At 42.5% G+C, this 23432-nt stretch overlaps 1 protein-coding gene across 13 annotated transcripts in view; it reads right to left on the bottom strand.

Annotated features, from left to right (window-relative positions):
* Positions 1-23432, bottom strand: part of TAF1 (TATA-box binding protein associated factor 1) — an 87041-nt gene that overhangs the window by 56393 nt on the left and 7216 nt on the right. For 9 of the 13 annotated variants that reach the window (XM_043570602.1, XM_043570598.1, XM_043570591.1 and 6 more), the window contains exons 6-25: positions 22840-23058; positions 22226-22444; positions 21676-21883; positions 20265-20441; positions 19670-19797; positions 19463-19570; positions 19165-19338; positions 18529-18702; positions 18194-18298; positions 15946-16146; positions 15636-15777; positions 14676-14806; positions 13929-14009; positions 7550-7699; positions 7262-7381; positions 6317-6492; positions 5536-5714; positions 3627-3840; positions 3005-3170; positions 1184-1395 (exon numbers count right to left, since the gene is read on the bottom strand). In XM_043570602.1, coding sequence (XP_043426537.1) covers positions 1184-1395; positions 3005-3170; positions 3627-3840; positions 5536-5714; positions 6317-6492; positions 7262-7381; positions 7550-7699; positions 13929-14009; positions 14676-14806; positions 15636-15777; positions 15946-16146; positions 18194-18298; positions 18529-18702; positions 19165-19338; positions 19463-19570; positions 19670-19797; positions 20265-20441; positions 21676-21883; positions 22226-22444; positions 22840-23058 — 3284 coding nt within the window. The remainder of the gene's footprint in view (positions 1-1183; positions 1396-3004; positions 3171-3626; positions 3841-5535; positions 5715-6316; positions 6493-7261; positions 7382-7549; positions 7700-13928; positions 14010-14675; positions 14807-15635; positions 15778-15945; positions 16147-18193; positions 18299-18528; positions 18703-19164; positions 19339-19462; positions 19571-19669; positions 19798-20264; positions 20442-21675; positions 21884-22225; positions 22445-22839; positions 23059-23432) is intronic. The other 4 variants (XM_043570589.1, XM_043570592.1, XM_043570594.1 and 1 more) reach the window with 1 other exon arrangement.

Here is a 23432-nt window from a genome sequence, read left to right as displayed (position 1 = left end):
GAAAACAGATAAATCCAGAATATGGGATATCTTAGGAGACAACTGGCCTGGACTCTTCAAAAAATTCAATGCCATGGAAACCAAAATAGGCAGAGAGAACAGTTCTAGATTAAGAAGTATTCAAAATACTTAATGTTTGAACTGGGATTGGATCCTAAACTGGAGGTGGGGCAGGCCAAAAAGGACACTAAGACAACCAGAGAAATTTAAATAAGAACCAAATACTAGATACTACTGACCCAATGTTAATTTTCTTAGGTATAATGGTATGTTATGTCCTTAGTCTTAGACAATGTGTGGTATTTATGAGTGAAACAGCAAGATGCCTGCAACTTATTTCCAAATAGTTCAGCAAAAAAAGTTTTAGATACATAAAAATGAAACAAACGTGACAAACATTAACTGTAACTTTAGAGGAATGATACACTCTATTATTCTTTCAACTTTTCTGTAGGTTTGCAAGTTTCTAACTAAAAAGTCAGGGAGAAAATGTTTTTTAATTTAAAAACTTCTCCACTTGATTATCTGTTACATTCTCTGAGAGCAAGAGACAGGTAGGGATAACATAGTTTATGTCTCCTTAATCTTTCTGGGTGGTCCATTATCAGAACACTGAGATTAGGGCGGGCGCCTGGGTGGCTCAGTCAGTTAAGCATCTGACTTTGGCTCAGGTGGTGATCCCGCAGTTTGTGGGTTCGAGCCCTGCATCAGGCTTTGTGCTGACAGCTCAGAGCCCAGAGCCCACTTCGCATTCTGCGTCTCCCTCTCTCTCTGCCCCTCCCCTGCTTGTAGTCTGTCTCTCTTTAAAAAATAAACAAACATTAAAAAAAAGAACACTGAGATTAAGGACTACAAATATAGTGAGTGCCTGGAAGTACTCTATGCCAGGCACCGTACTACATGCTTATATAACCTCTCATTTTACCTTCACAACTACGCTGGTAAAGGTGGTTTTATTTCGTAAATAAGGAAGTGGAGACTCAGTAAGTTAGGTAGCATGCCCCAAGGCAAGCAGGAGAGCCTAAGGAGTGCTTTATGACAAAAGACCACAATTTTCATTACTGGACACAATTACTGAGGAAAATCCATCAAAACGCCTATGCCCTCAGTTCCACTTCATATCAACCCCTGCCCCCTTCAACCTCCGACAGATCTCTCCACAGCGCTTTCTGTGTGCTCTTACCTCTCAATCAGCTGTTTCCCCAGGACGATCTTGGTCCCCTCAACCTTGATAAGTTCTTCATTATCATTATGAATGACAGTCTTTTCCAGCTCCTCCTCCTGCTCCTCGGTCATGGCAACAGGGTTGGAAGGTGGAGCATTTGTTTGATAGTAGAGGGGGCAGAATTTGTTTGTCCTCATGTGCCCAATGGCACCACAAGCCCCACACTTCAGCTGCAAAAGGGAAAGTATCAGCGTGTCAGAGGTAAACAAGCCACGTGAGATTCGCTTTACAAGATACATAGAAGGCAGGAGAGAAACAAAGGCAGGTGCAGAACTTCTGTTGTAACAGAACTGTTCTACACCTTTTAACCAGAAGCCACTAGACAAAAAGAACGTGTATGGAAATGACACATTAAAAATAAAATACAGAGACTGGGCGTTTAAAAAAATTTTTTTTAATGTTTATTTATTTTTGAGAGATAGAGACAGCGTGAGCAGGGGAAGGGCAGAGAAAGAGGGAGACACAGAATCTGAAGCAGGTTCCAGGCTCTGAGCAGTCAGCAGAGAGCCCAACAAGGGGCTCGAACTCACGAACCACAAGATCATGACCTGAGCCGAAGCTGGACGCCTAACCGACTAAGCCACCCAGGCACCCCCAGAGACTGGACATTTAAAAAAAATCAAGTGAGGAAGAAAAGGGAGAGGATTTCTACCTTCAATTTAAGTTGTAAAGTATGAAAATGTTAAATACGCTGGAGAAAGTCTCTTGGAAGCCCAAGGTATATTTCCAGTCCCAAGGAAAAGGATAATACCAAGTCTCTATCTCAGCTTTGCAACTGACCTCAGTTTCATCTGTAAAATAGGGTCAATACTCTGTCATATTTATTGAATACCATATATAAGAAAAGAACTTGAGGGGCGCCTGGGTGGCTCAGTCAGTTAAGCACCTGACTTCAGCTCAGGTCATGATTTCACAGTTTGTGGGTTCAAGCCCCACATCGGGCTCTGTGCTGACAGTTCAGAGCCTAGAGCCTGGAGCCTGCTTCGGATTCTGTTGTCTCCCTCTCTCTCTGCCCCTCCCCTGCTTGTGTGTGCTCTCTCTCACATATAAATAAACATCACAAAATTTTTAAAAAAAGAAAGGAAGCTGAAAATATTTAAAGACCTCGGTCCATGTTACCAGCAATTTACATTTACTGAGAATTTCAGTTTATAAAGTGCTTCTCATGCATTGTATCACTTACTCCAACAACACTATGAGACAGGTATCGTATTTTATGGAAGAGAAAAACACGTATGGTAAGGTTAAGATCACAGAGCAACTAAATGGCAGAACCAGAACCCAAAGCCAGATCTTCTGTTTCCAAGTCCATGGCTCTTTCCACTATATCGTAGTTCCCTCATTTTATTGTATACATTACAGTTACGTTGTAGAGTAATATCTGAAATCCTACCAAAGTTATGGAAAGCAACCTGTACTGTAGGTTTTTCTGTTACTTCTTTCAGTATGTACAATTTTAAAAAGGTGTGTGTGTGTGCGTGCGCACACACACACAGATGTACACGTAAAAAAAAATCTATCTCAACCAGACCTATCTCAACTCCTAGGAAATATTTCCAACTGATGAAGTATAAAATTAATACCCAATGGCATCAGATTAAGTTGTTGGTACCAGTCACACTAGTACCGGTAACACCTGCCTGACAGCCACACCAACTCAAACTAGCTTTCCACAATACTGCCCTCATTCCCAGTTAGGGAGGATGCCAAAAGCTAAGGGAAAAAGTATGCTTTCTTCCTTTGCCTTGTTAGCTATGATTATGCCACATTAATACTTACTTTTAGGTCAGGACGCTCCTTCATTTTTTTGGGTTTCTTCTCAGGAGGACCCTTAAGCTTCTCCTTTTCCTGGTTCCGCTTTAGCCGCCTAAGCTGCTCTTGAATCCTCCGCCGTTCCTTTCGCATCTCTTCTCGATGCTGTTCATCAAAAAGGGCAAACTTTCGACTGAATTACAAGGAGGGAAATAGAACAGGACCATAAGCAAACAAGCCAAGAAGACTGTCCTGACAGCTAAACATCTCACAACTAAAGTCATCCATCCACACAGAAATAAAAGGGGCTGCCTGGCACTCCCACCTCCCCCGCTCATCAGCCTTCCACGTGCCAGGAGACACCTCTCTCAGAATGAGACATCCTGAGTAATCCTGGAGAGTTCTGCCAACCGACCACAATGCAAAGGACCCAGGTGGAACTGAAGATTCCTTTATTTGGTAGCAAGTCTGAAATTCTCCCTGTGGTTTGGCTCTGTTCAAACTCAAAGGCACCCAGTCAACACAGACAGCCAAGGACAACTGTACAGAAAATCCTGTCATTAAAACTCAAGCACCTACCTCATCCCCCTTTCCCACCTCTTTTTAATCATCCTCCTTATAATACTGGAAAGTGGTGAGTCAAACTCACATGAATTCCTCATCTTTTGTGGTCCGTATGCGTACATAGGCATCAATGACAGCTGGCTTTCGAACTGTCTCACAGCGAACATACTCTTTCCCCTCTTCATCTCGAAATGTGCGATAAATCTTGAGACAACGCCCAGTGGCAGAAGAGTTAAGACTAGTCACAGAAGCTGTGTCATCATCTCTGTGATTGTTTCCTGATGCTGCTGAACCTGCTGCTGCAAGGCAGAAAAAGATTTCCACACATTCCCCCTACCACCCAAACAGTCCTTTTCCTGGAGTTGAGTGGAAACCTCGAAGCTCAACATGTCACAAAAGTATGGTTCTACAGAAAGCATCAACGTCACCACCAGCCCGAAGTATACTGATTTGTCCTTTCCTGACTTCATTTTACCACTGCCAATGTTCCCATTTTTTATTAAGTACAAGAAGTTCTGAAAGGACCTCAAAGAACTATATGTTTGTTTTAGGGGACAAAAGAACAGTAGCTGTATTCGAAGTCCTCTAAATAGCAAAAGAAAGTCTAAGTAGCAAGTAGCTGATATTCACGTTAAAGAAAAGCACTCAATGGGGTGCCTGGGTGGCCCAGTAGGTTAAGTGTCCGGCTTGGGGTCAGGTCATGATCTTGCAGTTCGTGGGTTCGAGCCCCACGTCCGGCTCTGTGCTCAGAGCCTGGAGCCAGCTTCATATTCTGTGTCTCCCTCTCTCTGCCCCTCCCCTGCTCACACTCTGTCTCTCTCTCTCTCTCTCTCTCCAAAATAAACATTAAAAATAAATAATTAAATTTAAAAAAGCACCCAAGCACCAAGGGGGCAAAACTGTCCCAGAGAAACAAGTCCAGAGTCTCAAGGCCTAGAGTGTGCTTCTCAAACTTTAATGTGAATGAATAGGAATCGCCTGAGAATTCTCATTAAAATAGATTCAAATTCAGTAGGGTTTGGGGTGAGGCCTAAGATTCTGCATTTCTAACAAGCTCCCATGTGATGCAGATACTGCTGGTCCAGGACCACACTGATGGAAAGGCTTTATCACATCTTTACAAAGTAGTATGAACACAAAATTACATAAAGCTTTTACAGAGAGGAGTAAACAAAGGAAACACTACTAGGAGTGAGAACAGTCATTCAAATCTTCACCTGGAGTCTTTATCCCCTCTCTCACAGTATCTACATCCAAATTTTAAATTGCCTGCTTGACACCTATACTGGGAAAAGTCATGGGCATCTCAAATTCCATACGTTACTTCTTCCCTTCTCACACCTGGTTCTTTCTCTGAAATTTACTACTTTAATCAATGGGACCACCATCTTCCTAGCAGGCCCAGAATGAAATCTTAGGGTCACCTTGATTTTTCTCTTTTCATTCCCAATATCCTTATCCCAAACCAGTTCAGGCCTTAATCATCCCCACCCTCAACTTCTGCAATTTTTGGTTGACTTTTAACTCTTTTTAGGGTCTAAGACCCCTTTGAAAATCTTCTGAAAGCCATGGATCTTCTCCTCAGAAAAGGCACACTTGTACAGAATTTTACATGTGATTTCAGAGGGTTCAAGGGCAACTCCCCAAATCCATCCACAAATTCTGTATTACAAACTCTTCCTCTCGAGGAGGAATGCCCAGAATGCTCACGTGATGTACAGCACTGCTAGCCCTGGCTTGGACAGGCCTGATACACACGAGAGGCAGGTAGTGGACTGACCAGAGGCAGGTAGTAGACTGGCAGCATGTCTTCCATCTGTGCCCCACAGACAGACCTACAGTCCAGCTTGCAGTAATCGCTCTACCTCATCTACAGGCCTTTCTACACTCATCCCCTATTTCTTCTGCCTCCAGCTTTGCCTCAGTTATTAGTCTGCAGTTAGTTACACTTTTTCGATCCTTCTCTTTCTTGCCTGTGAAGCCACTACCCTCACCCAGTAGCATCCGCTGCAGTTCCTTCCGCTCCTGCTCCTCCCGTTCACGTGACAGCTGAGAGCTGGTTTTCTTATTCTGCAACATGTTCTCAATGTTCTTTCCCATTTCTTCGAAGTCACTGTCTTCAGCTGAGCTGCTGTCTGTGTCGGTTGATAATACTTCAGTCGATGACAAAACTCTAAAAAGAGAAAAAACAATGTGAAGCTAAGAGGAGGGAAAATATGAAAGTGTATAAAGGGCTGAAGAAATATGGTTTTAGGCAAGAGGAAGAAATTGGGAAATCAACCTTAAAAAGGAATACCCCAAATCCACTAAGACATGGGGGCCTTAAGAGAAAAGGGTTCCAAAGTTTTCCTAGACGTCTGTCAATAAGGTCAGTTTGAAATATGAAGCAGCACAGCAACTCTTTCAGAATTCTTTGAGAAAAACTGAGAAACATTTTTAATAGTGCAATACCATCCTCTCACAAGTAAAGCCTTCAGAAAAAACACTCACTATCCCCTATCACCACTGTAATAACTGCCAGAATAGAAGCCACAGAATAAGCCACAGAAGTTGCCACGGAACCTAGAGCTCATACCTAGCACCTCTTGCCAATTCAAAACCTTTGCCGAGTTGCTCTGAAAGGAGTAGGTGTCCTAGCAGTATTATGAACAAATACCACCCGATATCTCAGATACCTGACCCCCTAGTCACATGATCAGGTAACCTCCTCTTCATTATAATATACTGTCCAACACCCCTCCCCTATCCGGCTTGGATTTTCTAAAACAAACACACTTGTTCTGTAGGTCAAAGATGCGCTGACATTCCTCTTTGTAACGCTCTTGATGCTCAGCCACAGAAAACCTTGATCCACGGGCAAATTTACTCATGGGCCCCTCTCCAGAGCGGGCCTGTTCTGTTGACATTGTGCGTACCACATCGATCACTTCCCAACGGGACAACTTTTTAATCTACAAAAGAGGTAGACACACACATATACATAAATCATCAGATATTTCAAAGAATAAACCAAGGCACACGCTTAGAGAAATAGACTTACATACATACATACATACATACATACGTACATACATACATACATACATAAATAAAAATCATCCAGGGGCACCCTAACGGCTCAGTCAGTTAAGTGTCTGACTTTGGCTCAGAGCATGATCTCACTGCTTGTGAGTTTGAGCCCCACTTTGGGCTCCATGCTGACAGCTCGGAGCCTGAAGCTTGCTTCAGATTCTGTCTCCGTCTCTCTGCCCCTCCCCTGCTTGCGCGCTCTCTCTCAAATATAAAAAAAAAAAATTAGGGGCGCCTGGGTGGCTCAGTTGGTTGAGTGTCTGACTTCGGCCCAGGTCATGATCTCACGTCCGTGAGTTCAAGCCCCGCGTCGGGCTCTGTGCTGACAGCTCGGAGCCTGGAGCCTGTTTCAGATTCTGTGTCTCCCTCTCTCTCTGACCCTCCCGCATTCATGCTCTGTCTCTCTCTGTCTCAAAAATAAATAAACGTTAAAAAAAAAATTAAAAAAAAAAATTAGAAGTTTAAAAATCACCCAAAGCGGGTTAAACAGAAAGCTTTGAGAAAGCTAACTCCTGAAAAAGTATCCAAGATCCAGTATACTACAACCTACACCACAAAATTATCCACATAGTTCCTTACATCTGCCTCCCACCTTTTCCCTCTATACACAAAGCCCCTAGGAAACTCAAAGTTTCCCTCTTCCATACTCACCTCTTCCTCAGGCACACCAAATTTTCGTAGAAGCTGCTTGGCATTTTTCAGAGAAAGGCGACGGAGATCTGCATCTGTTCCTGTCACTGTCTTCTTCACGGGCTGAGGCTCCTTATCATCCTACCTCAGACATAAAACAAAAAAGGCAAGAATTGTAATAAGCAGAATCCCTTATAACAGGCATCTAAGTCATCCTGTCAATTAGGTGTTTTCCAGATCCTCTACTCCTTAACTTCCATTTCTTCCTCCCTTGATATTTTAGCTTCTAGGACTTCAGAATAGTCTCACCTTCTGCTGTGTTGGTTTGTTTGGAATCTTGACATAGGAGAATCCTTCACCACACCCTGTAGGATCTGCCACCCCAGTCACCTCCAGGAGACACTTGCCCTTCATGGCAGCAATGAAAGCTCTTGTGGTGTTCCAAGGAGCAGTGCGAACCTGAGGTACAGAAAAAGATTCTAAGGGCCGTGGGAAATGTGCTCTATGTCTAGCCATACTTAGAAGGTTGGGGTGCCTGGGGGCTCAGTTGGCTGAATGTTTGATTCTCGATTTCAGCTCAGGTCATGATCCCAGGGTCATGAGATAAACCTGGGTCATGGGATGGAACCTGGGTCAGGCTCTGCACAGAGCATGGAGCCTGCTTAAGATTCATTCTCTCTCTCTCTCTCTCTCTCTCTCTCTCTCTCTCTCTCGCTCCCTCCCTCCCTCTCCCCCCACCCCCTGCCCCTCTGCCCTGCCTGCTCTCTCTCTCTCTCTAAAAAATAAAAAAAACTGGGGCGCCTGGGTGGTTCAGTCGATGGAGCATCTGACTTCTGCTCAGGTCATGATCTTATGGTTCGGGAGTTTGAGCCCCATGTTGGGCTCTGTGCTGACAGCATGGTGTGTGCTTCGGATTTTCTCTCTCCCTCTCTCTCCACCCCTCCCCTGCTCGTGTTCTATCAAAATAAATAAATGAACTTTAAAAATTTTAAAAAGGAATTTAAATACAAATCAAGATGTCAGTCAGCAGAAGGAAGAATATGTGGAACACTGGGGTACCCTTCAGTCTCATATCCCTTGGGATATACTGAGAGTTCTCAAAGATAGTGTAGCCACCCTCACGATGCTCAAAGAGGTTACACTGATGATGCATTTGATTGCCCCATTGCTCAAATGGCTTCTTTAGAATGACCAACATATTCTATAATTAAATGATAAGCATGCTTTACAAAGCACTGGCCTTAACTCTAGCAGCACCAAACCAAAGTCCATTCTACCTCTGCCACTGGTTTGATCAAAAATGTCTGGATACGGGGCGCCTGGGTGGCTCAGTCGGTTGAGCGCCGACTTCGGCTCAGGTCACGATCTCGCGGTCCGTGAGTTCGAGCCCCGCATCGGGCCCCTGTGCTGACAGCTCAGAGCCCGGAGCCTGTTTCAGATTCTGTGTCTCCCTCTCGCTGACCCTCCCCTGTTCATGCTCTGTCTCTCTCTGTCTCAAAAATAAATAAACGTTAAAAAAAAAATGGAAAAGCATAATTAAAAAAAAAAAATGTCTGTCCTCTTCTGAGACCCTGAATAGGATTTACTGACTGCTGCCAAATAAAGACAAAAGGAATGTGCTTGTCCACACAGACCAGTTAAGAGTATATACATGATTAGCTAAAAAGTGGCCAATTCTACTCAAGATTCAATCCTGAAGGCTACTTAACAAAATCTTTAATTTCTGAAATTCTCAGACATCCACTCATTTTTTCACTCCAACCCCAAAAGAACACCACGACTATGTTTCTTCACTCACTCTGACCTCACTACAATCATTCACTGATTTAACAAATATTTTTTGAACATCTACTACATTCCAGGCACTACTTTCTCACGGATCTCCTACTAGTGAGGAAGAGACAAATAACCAACCAAATTCAATACCGCACCACCAGTGCACTGACAGAAAAGTAAAAAGTGCTACCTGTACATTAAGAAGGGAAGAGTGATGATCCAATATGAGTAAAGGGTGGGAGTGAGGACAAGAGTCGGGGCAAGCTTCCAAAAGAATACAAACTGCAGGGGCGCCTGGGTGGCTCAGTCGGTTAAGCGACCGACTTCAGCTCAGGTCATGATCTCAAGGTCCGTGAGTTTGTGCCCCACATTGAGCTCTGTGCTGACAGCTCAGAGCCTGGAGCCTGCTTCGGATTCTGTGTCTCCCTCTCTCTCTGCCCCTCCCCTGCTCATGCTCTGTCTCTGTCTCAAAAATAAATAAAAACATTAAAAAAAAGAATACAAACTGCAAATGAAGGTAAGATAGTAGAGGAGTGTCGAGATCATATTCTAGGTAGAGGGAAGAGCAGTTGCAAATCCCAGAAGGCAACAGAAAGAAATTTGGGAGACCAAGTGAACTTTAGCATATTTGGAGCTTAGAGTACAAGATGGGCAGTGGCAGGATATGAGAGGAGGTTAGAATTACATACAAGACCCAAATCATGTAGCTCCTTGTAAATAACATAAATAGCTTCTAAAAGAAACAAGGACCCAAAGGAAGTCTGTGGGCAAGAAAGTCATATACACGATCAAAATTTTGTTTTAATTTTTTCTTTTAATTTTTTAATGTTTACTTACTTTTGAGAGAGAGAGAGTGTGTGAGAGATAGAGAAAGAGAGAATGAATGGGAGAGGAGTAGAGAGAAAAAGAGAGAAAGAGAGAGAGAGAGAGAGAGAGAGAGAGAGAGAGAGAGATTTTGAAGCAGGCTCCAGGCTCTGAGCTGTCAGCACAGAGCCTGATGTGGGACTCGAACTCATGAACGAGATCATGACCTGAAGTTGGATGCTTAACTGACAGAACCACCCAGGCACCCCTTAAATTTTTATTTTAAAAAGTCATTCAACTTAAAAAAAATGGTGCTGGAATAATTAGACATTCATATGCAGGAAAAAAAAAAACCTTAATCTATACCTTGCATCCTATACAAAAATTAACTCAAAATGGATCTAAATATAAGATCTAAAACAACAAAACTTTTACAAGAAAACATAAAAGAAAATCTTTGCAACCTTGAGTTAGATAAAAATTTCTTAGATACAATATCAAAACCACAAGCAACAGAGAAAACTGACAATTTGGACTTCTGCTCTTCATAAAACACTGTTAGAACAATTAAAAGACAAGCCACAGCCTGGGAGAAAATCTTTGCAAATCACATACCCGATAAAGGAGTCAGACCTAGAATGCATTTGAGAACTCTCAAAACTCAGTAAGAAGAAAATAAGCAACCAATTCAAAATAAAAGCGGACTTAGGCACCTGGGTGGCTCAGTCAGTTAAGCATCCGACTCTTGGTTTTGACGCAGGTCATGATCTCACAGTTCATGAGTTCGAGCCCTACGTCAGGCCCTGTCTGCACTGACAGTGTGGAGCCTACTTTGGATTCTCTCTCTCCCTTTCTCAAAATAAACAAACATTAAAAAAATGTTTTAAGTGGACTAAAGAGATGAACAGGGGCACCTGGGTGGCTCAGTCAGTTAGGTGTCTGACTCCTGACTTTTTTTGGCTCAGGTCATGATCTCACAGTTTGTGGGTCTGAGCCCTGCACTGGACTCTGCACTAGCAGTGCAGAGACTCCTTTGGATTCTCTCTTCCTCCCTCTCTGCCTCTCCTCTGCTCGTGCGCTCTCTCTCAAAATAAATAAACTTAAAAAAAAAGAGATGAGGGCGCCTGGGTGGCGCAGTCGGTTAAGCGTCCGACTTCAGCCAGGTCACGATCTCGCGGTCCTGGAGTTCGAGCCCCGTGTCAGGCTCTGGGCTGATGGCTCAGAGCCTGGAGCCTGTTTCCGATTCTGTGTCTCCCTCTCTCTCTGCCCCTCCCCCATTCATGCTCTGTCTCTCTCTGTCCCAAAAAATAAATAAACGTTGAAAAAAAAATTTTTTTTTAAATAAAAAAAAAAAGAGATGAACAGACACTTGAGCAAAGAAGATATCTGGATGGTAAATAAGCACATGAAAAGAAGCTCAACATCCTTAGCCATTAGGGAAATGCAAATGAAAACTGCAATGAGAGACCACTTGAAATCTGATGGAGAGCCATGATAATAATTTTTTTAAAAAAGGAAAAATAACAAGTGTCGATAAGGATGTGGAAAAACTGGAACTATCATACACTGCTAATAAAAATGTAAAAATAATTCAAGTCACTGTGGAAAACAGTCTGGCAGCTCCTCCAAAGGTAAAACACAGAATTACCATATGACCCAGTAATTCTACTTTTAGGTATTAAACCAAGAAAATGTGTCCCTATCAAAATTTATACATAAATATTGATAGCACTTTTATTCATAACAGCCAAAAACAGGGGACAACCAAAATGTCCTCTCATAGGTGATCAGCTAAACTGTGATATTATGGAGCACTACACAGCAATAAAAAAGAACAAATGAGGGGTGCCTGGGTGGCTCAGTCGGTTAAGCGGCCGACTTCAGCTCAGGTCACGATCTTGCAGTCCGTGAGTTCGAGCCCCGCGTCAGGCTCTGGGCTGATGGCTCAGAGCCTGGAGCCTGCTTCCGATTCTGTGTCTCCCTCTCTCTCTGTCCCTCCCCCGTTCATGCTCTGTCTCTGTCTCAAAAATAAATAAAACGTTAAAAAAAAAAAAAGTTAAAAAAAAAAAAAAGAACAAATGATCAATAACCTGGATGAATCTCCACATAATTACAGAGGAAAAGAAGACAGACAAGGAAGAATATATACTTTCAACAAATGATACTGGAAACATAATATCCATGTGCAAAATACTGAAGCTGGACCTGTACATTACACCATATACAAAAATTAATTCACAGTGGGTCAAAAACCTAAGTGTGTGAATTAAAAATATAAAACTCTTAAAAGAAAACATAGAGGAAAAGCTTCATGACACTAGAATTGGCAATGATTTCTTGGATATGGAGCCAAAAGTATAAGCAACGAAAGAAAAATTAGATAAATTGGACTGTATCAAAATTAAAAACTTCTCTGCATCAAAGGATACAACAGAATGAAAAGGCAACCTACAGGATGGGAGAAAATATTTGCATAGCGTGTACCTGATAAGACATTAATATCCAGAATATATAACGAACTCCTGAAACTCAATAACAAAAAAAAAAAACCTGATTCAAAAAAGGGCAATGAACTTGAATACACATTTCTCAAAATAAGATCTACAATTGTCTAATAAGCACATGAAAAGATGCTCAACATCACTAATAATTAGGGAAATGAAAATCAAAATCACAATGATATATCACCTCACACCCATTAGCACGGCCACTATCAAAAAAATAATAAATAACAAGTGTTGGCAAGTGTGGAGAAATTGAAATTCTTATATACCATTGATAGGAACATAAAATGTTGTGGATGCTTTGAAAAAAACAAAGTCTGGAGGTTGCTCAAAAAATTAAAAAATAGAACTACCATGTGTTCCAGTAATCCTCTTCTGGGTATATACACAAAAGAACAGAAAATAGAATCTTGAAGAGATATTTGTACAACCACATTCATAGCAGCACTATTCACAATGGCTAAGAGGTGGAAGCAACCCAAATGTCCATCAATGGTTGCATGCATAAACAAAATGTGGTATATACATATAATAGAATATTATTCAACCTTAAAAATGAAGGAAATTCTGATAAATGTCACAAGACGGATGAACCTTGAGGATACTATGCTAGATAAAATAAACCAGTCACAGAAAAACAAATACTGTATGATTCCACTTAGCTGGAGTACTTAGAGTAGTAAAATTCATAAGAGACAGAAAGTAGAATGGTGGTTGCAGAGGCTAGGGAGGGAGGAATGAGGACTTGCTGTTTAATGGGTAACAGAGTTTCAGTTTTGTGAGATGAAAAGAGTTCCAGAGACTGGGCATATGACGGCGTGAAATGTACTGAACGTTACTGAATTGTAAACGCTTTAAGGTTAAGATAGCAAATTTTATGTTATGTATATTTTACCACAACTAAAAAAATGAAAGAGTACTTATTATACGAGTCCATTTATCTAAAATTCTAGAAAACGTGGGGCGCCTGGGTGGCACAGTCAGTTAAGCTTCTGAACGGCTCAGGTCATGATTTTGTGGTTTTGTGAGTTTGAGCCCCGCATCAGGCTCTGTGCTGACAGCTCAGAGCCTGGAGCCTGCTTCGGATTGTCTCCCTCTCTCTCTCTGCCCCTCCCCGGCTCACGCTCTGTCTCTCTCTCTCAAAAATATATAAACATTAAAAAAATAAATAAAATTCTAGAAAATATGAACTGATCTATAGTGACAGAAAGCATCAGTGGTTGTCAGGGCACAAGGAGGGTGATGAGAAGGGAGGAGACAGAAGAAAGGAATTTCAAAGGGACGCAAAGAAACTTTTGGGGATGACAGATATATTATCTTGTTATGAGGATTCACAGGTATACACATACATCAAAAGACAAATTGTACGCTAAATATGTGCTGCTTATAGCATGTCAACCTTATCTCAATAAAGCTGTTTTTTAGAAAAGGATAAATGGGGAGTGCCTTGGTGGCTCGGTCAGTTAAGCGTCGGACTCCTGATATCAGGGTTGTGAGTTCAAGCCCCACGTTGGGCTCTGCACAGGGCGTGATGCCTAAAGAAAAAAAAAAAAAAAGAAAAGGACAAACAGGACACACTAATAAAAATCAGTGTAAAGTCTTACCTCATCATCAATCTTCATCTGGAAATCTTCCTCATTTTCTTCTTCTGGAGCAAAAAAGGACTTCTCACCATAGCCAGCATCCTGAAAGAGCACAAATCTACGCATGTAAACCAATCAATAAATTAGAAAAGACAGAGTACAAGTTTCACTAAGTATCAAGTATAGAATATATGAAAGTAAGTTTTTGCACAGAGAATAGATTCCGTAAAGTCTTCAATGTATCTATCACCATTCTACATCCTTACTACACTTCAGGGTACTTGCCAGCTGATATATGGATAGGTAAGACCCATAAAAGATGACAGAGGTGCTCATTACTGCAGACTCAGTAACTCAGTGGTGTAGCTGCGCTATCCCACTCCAGATCTAGGGGATAAGGACACTGTGCCTTCTCAAAAGCACATGCCTGGCATCATCATCTCAGCCCACCTGGAAGGCCATGGAAAACAACTGAGAAGTCTTCCCTGTTTACATGCCTGTCTTACAAAGAACGAAGCTTAAAGTCACCACCCAAATGGATGCAACAATATGCCCTAAGTCCCTCATTAAGCCTTTCTGCTGATACTCAGCTACACTGTAGTTTTCCTCAGCACCAATGTACACCGAGTTCCTTACATAGTTTGAATTTTCAAATAAATGGTTAATAATCTAGTAACCATCACTTCTAAGTCAGTGGGGACAGGCTTCAGCCTCATCTCTCTGGGAACGATCCATAGGCAGAGGTAGTACCCAAGAGGAAGTATTCACCTTCAGCCGCTGCTCTGCCGCTATCATGCTGTAATAAGCACAGCACTGCTCTGGAGACACCATAGCTCTGATCTCCTCTTCCGTTGGTAAACGAAAATCAGATTTCAGCACCCACCAATTTGAGTCCATCCCTAGAAAAAGCAGAGAGAATGAGATGGTGCTGAATTCCTAAGGCCCTTTCCTCAGCAGCAAGAAGGATAACAAACAGGGGTGCCTGGGTGGCTCAGTCGGTTAAGTGTCCGACTTCAGTTCAGGTCATGATCTCATGGTTTGTGAGTTCAAGCCGCACGTCGGGCTCTGTCCTTATAGCTCAGAGCCTGGAGTCTGCTTCAGATTCTGTGTCTCCCTCTCTCTCTGCCCTCCCCCACTCATGCTCTGTCTCTCTCTTAAAAATAAACATTTTCTAGGGGCGCCTGGGTGGCGCAGTCGGTTAAGCGTCCGACTTCAGCCAGGTCACGATCTCGCGGTCCTGGAGTTCGAGCCCCGTGTCAGGCTCTGGGCTGATGGCTCAGAGCCTGGAGCCTGTTTCCGATTCTGTGTCTCCCTCTCTCTCTGCCCGTCCCCCGTTCATGCTCTGTCTCTCTCTGTCCCAAAAATAAATAAATGTTGAAAAAAAAATTTTTTTAAATAAACATTTTCTAAAAATTAAAAAAAAAGAAGGATAACAAAGCAAGACCAAACCACGCAATGTCCCATAAGGTCTAGCCATGAACTCCAAAGAACACCCCTGCTGCTAGGTTCCCTCCATCTCATGTAAGACATCCAACATGCAGTGAACTTCTTGGTAGGCCAAATCAAAAAGTAATCAGAGCCTCCAGCATTAGAAGATTTGCTACTTCCTTCTTTTGATGACTATCAATTTCTAATTCTGGTAGTTACATACTGATCCTTTAACTGTGAGCCTGAATTCTTTTCCTGGAAAGAGGCAAAGAGAACAAATAATTAGGCGCAACTGATGACCTGTGCGTTTGAAGTCAGCGCAGAGCTTTAGCCTCTTCCGGATGCTACTTTCTGAGTGAGAAGGAAAGGCTTTTTTGATATCTTCCATTCGGATCCGCCGTGGCCGATCTTTACTCTTCCAGAAGAGGCGGTAAATAAAAACCTGCCCAAAAAACAAACGTTTTTCATTCGGCAAAGGAAAAATAAAAGTCCTTGCCAGGGCTCCTTCCCCTGCTATGCCCCTATGTGTTTTGATCTTTCCTGATGTGTCCCCAAATCCACATACCCTATTATGTGCACCCGGACCCCCTCCCTATTCTCTCATTCTTACCTGGAGAAAGTCTCGAATATGTGTATTAGCCCTTTTGGAGTTGGGCCCAGGAACTTCAAACAAGGGGCACTGCTGGCCGACCACAAAAATATCCACTAATTCTCGAATATAGTAACCTTGTCTTGTTCGAATGATAAGGAAGTCTGTTTCCGGCATCTTATGAAGATAAATTGGGGCACGAAAAAGATTGTTCTCAAAGGCCTAACAAAAGTAAAAACACAAAAATTATAACAGAGAAGCCCTAGGAAATTCAGTGAACAAATGAGAAAGGAAAATCAAGCTTGTTTGCTCTCCATCCCCATAATGCCATCTAAAATCTCTCCAGTAATATAAACAAACTGTAACATGGAATGTCAAACAGGACTAGAACAGTAACTTTTTACCCACTGGCTGTCTTTAAGAGTCAGTAGTAGGGGCCCTGCCTGGGTGGCTCAGTCAGTTAAGCTTCCAACTTCAGCTCAGGTCACAATCTCATGTTTCGTGAGTTCGAGCCCTGCGTCAGGTTCTGTGCTGATGGCTCAGAGCCTGGAGCCTGCTTTGGATTGTCTCTCTCTCTCTCTCTCTCTCTCTGCCCCTCCCCTGCTCGTGCTCTGTTTCTCTCTCTCTCTCTCTCTCTCTCTCAGAAATGAATAAACATCAAAAAAAAAAAAAGAATAGTAGGGAAACTACAGGATTTGGATTCAGATGACACTGGCTCTGCTACTCACTGTATGAGTATCTCTGAGGTTAACTGTCCTTATCTACAAAACAGAGATACTTTAAAATGCCTATAGCTTGTAGGATTGCTGTGATTAAATATGAAAATTACCTTATAAACTAACAAGTATTCTATTACAACCCTAGACCCCAGTATAGCCCGACATAGTGTAAGATCAAAACATTTGTTAAATAAATTAATAAAATGACAAAAACAAAAATAAATGAAGGCATGCTGGAAAGACAGACTAAATACACAGGACAGAAACATTTGAGCTTCTTTAAGTAGCAGCCATATGGGGATCAACTGTCACATGAAGCCTGTGACTCTAAGGAAAGACTTCTCAGAAAATCAGACAGGAGGACAGAGAGACCTGCAATGTATGGATGAGTATAGAAAATTCTAAGTGTGGGAAAAAAAGAAAATTGTAAGTGTGAAATGGAGAGGAAAAACAGCATTACAGAAGATAAAAAGGATCTTCAAGAGACTATAAAAGTAGTCACAGAAGAAAGGGAGGGATTGGTAGAAAATCTCAACAGAATGTGAACAGGGAAAGGAAAGCCAGGAAAAGTATAAAGATAATACTCAAAATCTGGTGGGAAATGGACTATGAATGTCAAGGATAAAGAAAACAATGGGCTCTGCAGATGCTTTAGGGGAATAAGCAATAGTAGTGATAGAATGTAATTAGGATTAGGGGCGCCTGGGTGAGTCAGTCGGTTGAGCGTCTGACTTCAGCTCAGGTCATGATCTCGTGGTTCATGGGTTCGAGCTCCATGTCAGGCTCTATGCTGACAGCTTGGAGCCTGGAGCGTGCTTCGGATCTGTGTCTCCCTCTCTCTCTGTCCCTCTCTCGCTCGTGCTCGATCTCTCTCTCTCAAAAATAAATAAACGTTAAAAAAAATTTTAAATGCTCAAAAAAAAAAAAAAAAGAATGGAACTAGGTATAAGAGGAAGGAAAATGATTAAGACTACCAAGAGAAATTAGGTGGAGGACAAAACACAAGGTAGTGCTAGAGATGTCCTCACATCATTGTGTGTGTGCCTCTGTACTTCCCCTTAACAAAACATGTATAAAGCTAGGTTACCAGAGGGCCACTCTACACCCATCAGAACAAAGAGGTAGGTAAAAATACTTCCACCGTGGCCAGGGACTACAAATGGCATGGTTCAGGTGTGGTTTAATACTCAAAATGACACCAATAAAAACATACCAAATGTACAGAGACAAATTAAATATTAATTAACTACAGTAAATTATTAATCCCATTTTGACTCCCCTATGCCACCCAGATGTTTCTGGACTTCTAACCAGTGTATATTTTCAAAAAACTATTTCAAATTTAGTTTACAACATTATTAGGAACCAGTTTTAATAGAAAGACCAAAAGAAAATTGGATGATTATAATCATTTGGGATCATACTGATCATCTCCATACTTGATATATAAACAGTACTTCAATCAACTAGAGTTGGTTCTTTCTGGACTGATTAGCACCTCACCTGTCAAGGTCCTTAGGAAAGAATTCTAACAGGAAAGAATCCCTTACCTGCAGTAATTGGCCAGGATGGAGAGAGCCCAGGAAAGGAGATGTATGGCAGTAAACCGTTTCTCCGTATTTACAATCTGGGGCTCCAGGATCTTTTCCAGGTTTCTATAAGGAACACAGAAGACCCAGCTACTATCACAGAATGTGATCAATAAGCCTACACAAAATATTCCTCGAGCACGGCATTTTACTAATATTACTAGCTACAAAAAAGACACCATTTCTTTCTCAAGACATTTACAGTATAAAAAAGACAAAATACACGTTTGCGAATTATTGCTGGATACCTAATTACAGCTATATTGATAACAAAGATTTTCTGAGTAGAGACTCACCCTCTTGTAGTAGTTCTTTATCTTGGTTGCCATGCCAACCTGCATCATCAACGGTCCATTTTCTTCACTGTATTCTGCAAGAATAAGATCTCCATCTTTGCCTGTGAGGTCCTGAGGTGTGCGCATAAAAAACATCTCTCCGCCACCAGAAGCTTGTCTCTCTTGTTCTCTCATCTGCCCAGAGCAAAGAGAATACAGTCCAGCTCCCGTCAGCACAATGACTACAAACTGATACTGCTCACTCTAAGACAGTGCCACCAAAAATGATTTTACCTTGCCTTTTATTCCAACTTCACTGCCAAAAGTTTCAAACATCAAGTTGAAACTGCGAACACTTACTATCCCAGCACCTAGATACAACTTTACATTTTACCTTATTTGTTTTGTCTAAAACTACATCTATAGATTTTGCTGAATCATTTTTGAAAGTCACACTCATTATGACACATCCCCCTTAAGTATTTTAATGTGCATCTCCTAAGAATAAGGACATTCCCCTAAATGAGCACAATAACATTCTATCACATCTGAGGAAATAGTAATTCCCGAATACCATCTAATATCCAGTCCATTCCCCGAATTTGTACTCTAATGTCTTTTATAGCGATTTTTTTTGTAACCAGAGTTCAATCATACCTTAGCCTTCTTTTTGATGTGCTTTAGCAAGGGCTGGACTGAGTGGGGACCTGGCTGAGATAGCGCCCCAAAGGAGTATTTCTTCAGAGGTGGGCGATGGAACTGCCGAAGTTTGATGGGCCCCATGTGGGTAGGAAAGAAGGGCTGTCGTAACTCCACGGCAGGAATTGAGTGCTAAGACAGGAAATACACGATTCAAATTAAATACTAACTTCAGCCTACGCAAGATTTACCCACATCCTCCATCAAAACAAGGCAGCGGTTCCCATCCATCATAGAAAAAAAATGCTACCTTTACCTGGATAATGTTTCCTCCGAAGGTGCCACGAAGACCCTGTTGCTTGGGGTAGTAATACTCATCATTGGAGAGATTCCATGGATCTTTCACTTCTGGCTGAGACATGTTCTAATGATAGGACATCAAATAAACCTTAGTCAGGCTACCCTTCTCCATTGCATTTCTTTGTTCTTCTAAACATCCCAAGTCCCTTTTCCATTCACAGACCTGCTGTGGTTCTTCCTTGATGACCCCTGTTTTCCCTAAGAGAATTCGACTCTTCTTCAGAGAGGATTCCTTCTTACTCTCCTTGGAGGGGGAGTTAGAGGTGGCCTCTTCCTTTTCATCAGGAATTTCTAAGGATGAAACAAAAGTCACTCTGGAGATGCTATCCCTGAAGACTCACTTTTTCCTACAGATACCTTTACGCTTCCTACCCAGATCTTTTATCGTATCCCAGACCACTTCTAGGCACTCTAACTGAATTACACTCCAATGTTCCTACCTTAGGAGTTTTCCCTAAGCAAAACAGAAATACTAGGCACTAACAGCCACAACTTTGCTCTCTCAAACTGCTACCTAGAAGCTCCTAGTCTTTTTATTTTTACCTATTTTTTCAAGTAGGTTTCACACCCAATGTAAGACTTGAACTCACGACTCTGAGATCAAGAGTCACATGCTCCAACTGACTGAGCCACCCAGGTACCCCAAGAAGCTGCTAGTCTTGGACCTGCCCAACCTTTCTGATTTCCCCCTGCCCTTTGACATTAGCAGCAAGCTGTCAATTATGGAGAAGGAACACTGGCCCCTACCAATATCATACCCAAAATGAGGTTCTCATCATTGGGATCAAGTGTCAAAACAGGAGGCTCTAACAGCCGGGGCATAGCCTGAGCATCCCAGATGATATGGTCCTCCCAGCGTCCATACACCAGCTCCTCATTGTCAATGGGAAAGATGGAGTACCAAGGCTTGTCATCATCCAGGGTGGCTGCAAAACCTAGTCAAAATAACAGACAAAACATTTATTCCCCTTTCAATCATGATTCCAGCAAAGGGAAGAGGAGCAAATGGTAGTAAAGTTATTCATGTGGCTACTTGAAAAGGAACCTAGTGCACACAGTATATTTCACACTTTTAAAGAAAGCTGCAGACAAAATGTTCATTCCAATGTTTTTTAGAAGAATCAAAGTTTAGGGGCACCTGGGTGGCTCAGTCAGTTGAGCCTCCGACTCCAGCTCAGGTCATGATCTCATGGTTCCTCAGTTCAAGCCCTGCATCAGGCTCACTGCTGTCAGCACAGAGCACACTTCAGATCCTCTCTCCTCTTCTCTCTCTGCCCCTCCCCCACTCACGCTCTCTCAAAACTGAATAAACATTAAAAAAACAAAGAGTCTCATGCTCTACTGACTGAGCCAACCAGGCACCCTCCACTTCATGTTTTTTGAGTTTCCCATGTTATTAGACATTTTAACGAAGAACTTTGAATGATATACGATATTTGTCAACTGAAAAGCACAGTGTACGACACTGTCTATAGAAATGAGCTCAACTGGGGCACTTGGGTGGTTAGTCAGTTAAGTGTCTGACTTTGGCTCAGCTCAGGTCATGATCTTGCGGTTCGTGAGTTTGAGCTCAGGCTCTCTACTGTCTGCACAGAGCCCACTTCAGATCCTCTGTCTCCCTCTCTCTGCCCCGCAACTCACGCTCTCTCAAAAATAAACATTTTTTAAAAATGAAAGAAATGAGCTCAACTACACATACACACAGAAGACAAAAAAACAAAAACGAAGTACACCAAAGCGTTAATAATTGATCATCTCTGGGTAGTAGGATTTATCAGTGATTTTTGACACTGTATTCTATTTTCAAAGTTTTCTACGTTAAGCATGGAATACCTTTTTTTTGCATATTTAAGGAGAGAAAAAGCAAATTCTAGAATGATAAAGACAAAGACAGAGGGGCTGGCTTTGAAAACAAAAGTATAGAGATAAAGCACTGTTCTAGTTCAGAAAGATCTTTAACTTCAAAGTGGTTTTCCCGTTTTTTTTCATGAGAAATCAGAGTCCACCCTAGCTTGCTAATAGTTGTAAAGATTTATTACGGACTAGAATCAGGGCTCAGATTGAAAACATTTCACCGTCCCTCGGCAGCAGAACAGAGCACAGCTGGGCCCACTAAGGACGACCAAGATGAAGGGCAGTGTGCTAGACACAGCTGGCACAGAAACACACCTTGCTGGACATTGTAGGCCATGGCATTCCTAGTCATGCTGGAAGGGAGCCAGCCCGCCAGGCTTGCACGCTGAGGTTTCGTCCCTTTGTGTTTGACATCCTCCCCATCCCAGATGATATCATCCTCCCAATGCAGCTGTGTCACCATCAGGAAGTTTTCATCAGCCAGAAGGTCAGTGCCACCGTTCTCCTCAAGTTTCCTAAAGTCCTACAGAAACAGGGAAGGAACAACAAATCTCTGAACGGTCACCGGTCAAAGTTCTCACTCCAAATCCCCCGTCGGATACATTGAATGTAGTCCTCAAGAGAAGAACCCGATGATAGAGCAACACCGGCTCCTCCTCCTCCACCTAGCCTAGCACTGCACTCACTCCACAAACAGAATCTCTGCGATGGGGCCTAGCTGCCAGGGTGATATGCTGTAACATGCAACAGGCTTCGACACCTCCATCTCCCACCGAAGACACCCTCCCCAACCGAAAAGCAAAGTTAAGTAAAACTGACAGGGCCCTGGGCACAGATTCCTTTCTCGGGTACCAGTGTCACTTACCTCAATGATTCTACATTTTATCACAGGTTCATGGTCCATCTTTCTCAGTTTGAAGCCATAATCAAACCCACTGCCATCTTCAGGGACACCCAGCATATCATACCACAGTCGAGCGGGCCCATAACGCCACTCAGCCACTCTTGGTTTGGTATCTGTCACTTTATCTATGTCTCCAGTTGACTGGGAAAACTTGGACTCTACAGGAGCCATCATCGTAATCTGTAACAGAACAGAGTAGGAAGGGAGGAGGATTTCCTGATCCCAGATGTCCTAAGGCTACAGGGAGTCCACAGTCAGGAGGGGAAGTCAGAGGGGCCATAAGGATGATTCTTCAACAGGACTGGATTTAGAATGTGAATAATGGAGCTATATCATGACACCCTCGGCCTATCATTCAAACTTTCCTACCCACCAGTTTGTGTACCACCAGGTGCCTGTCTTTGGTACTTTTCTATTATAACAGGGAAGGGACAGCCACTAAGACTAAACTCATGATTACTCACTCATAATTGGCATAGGACTCTGCTAAGGTGCTATTTCCAATTTAGACATAAGCTAGGGAGAACCCACTGTTCCTCTCTTAGACCTCAATCCCAGGACTCTATTTTGCCTACTTCATCATCAGAGAGACACTGCTCGGGAGGTGGTGGTGGAGCATAGTCATAGTTCCACAAAGACTTCTGGCTGACTTCTGCCTCTACTGAGCACTCCACCTCCTGGATCTGCTCTTCCTGTAACAGCTCACGGTGCTTTTTCTTCCTCTTTCTCCGAGCACTCCGCCAAACAGATGGGACATTCTTCCCTGGTCCAAAAAGACGTAGGAAGCGTAACACCTAGAACGCAGAACATGCTACTATGTCAAAGACTCCATATCCCATAGGAAAACAGCGGTGTCTGGGTCTGCAAACTCCCCTGAGGGGTCTACTCGGCCGTGGGGGAGGGACCAAGGAGTGCTGAACTCAGGTTTATAACATCTACCAAGAAAGTAAAGAAGTATCCCTTAATAATTTGGACTAGTTCTTTTAAGATGACAAGGACAATTTCTAATGAGAACCATATAAATCACACGTACTATCACGAATGCGTACAACTTTTTTTAAAAAGAACCAATACAACGTCACTGAATAAGGAAACTTAAATCTCATCCATTCGATATTCAACATCTTAACAACAGAACTCAGTATTTTAGAAGAGGTCAATGGTTTGC

Source organism: Prionailurus bengalensis, chromosome X (genome assembly GCF_016509475.1).
Source record: "Prionailurus bengalensis isolate Pbe53 chromosome X, Fcat_Pben_1.1_paternal_pri, whole genome shotgun sequence".
Classification (NCBI taxonomy): domain Eukaryota; kingdom Metazoa; phylum Chordata; class Mammalia; order Carnivora; family Felidae; genus Prionailurus; species Prionailurus bengalensis.
This window is presented reverse-complemented; position numbering and strand designations above follow the sequence as displayed.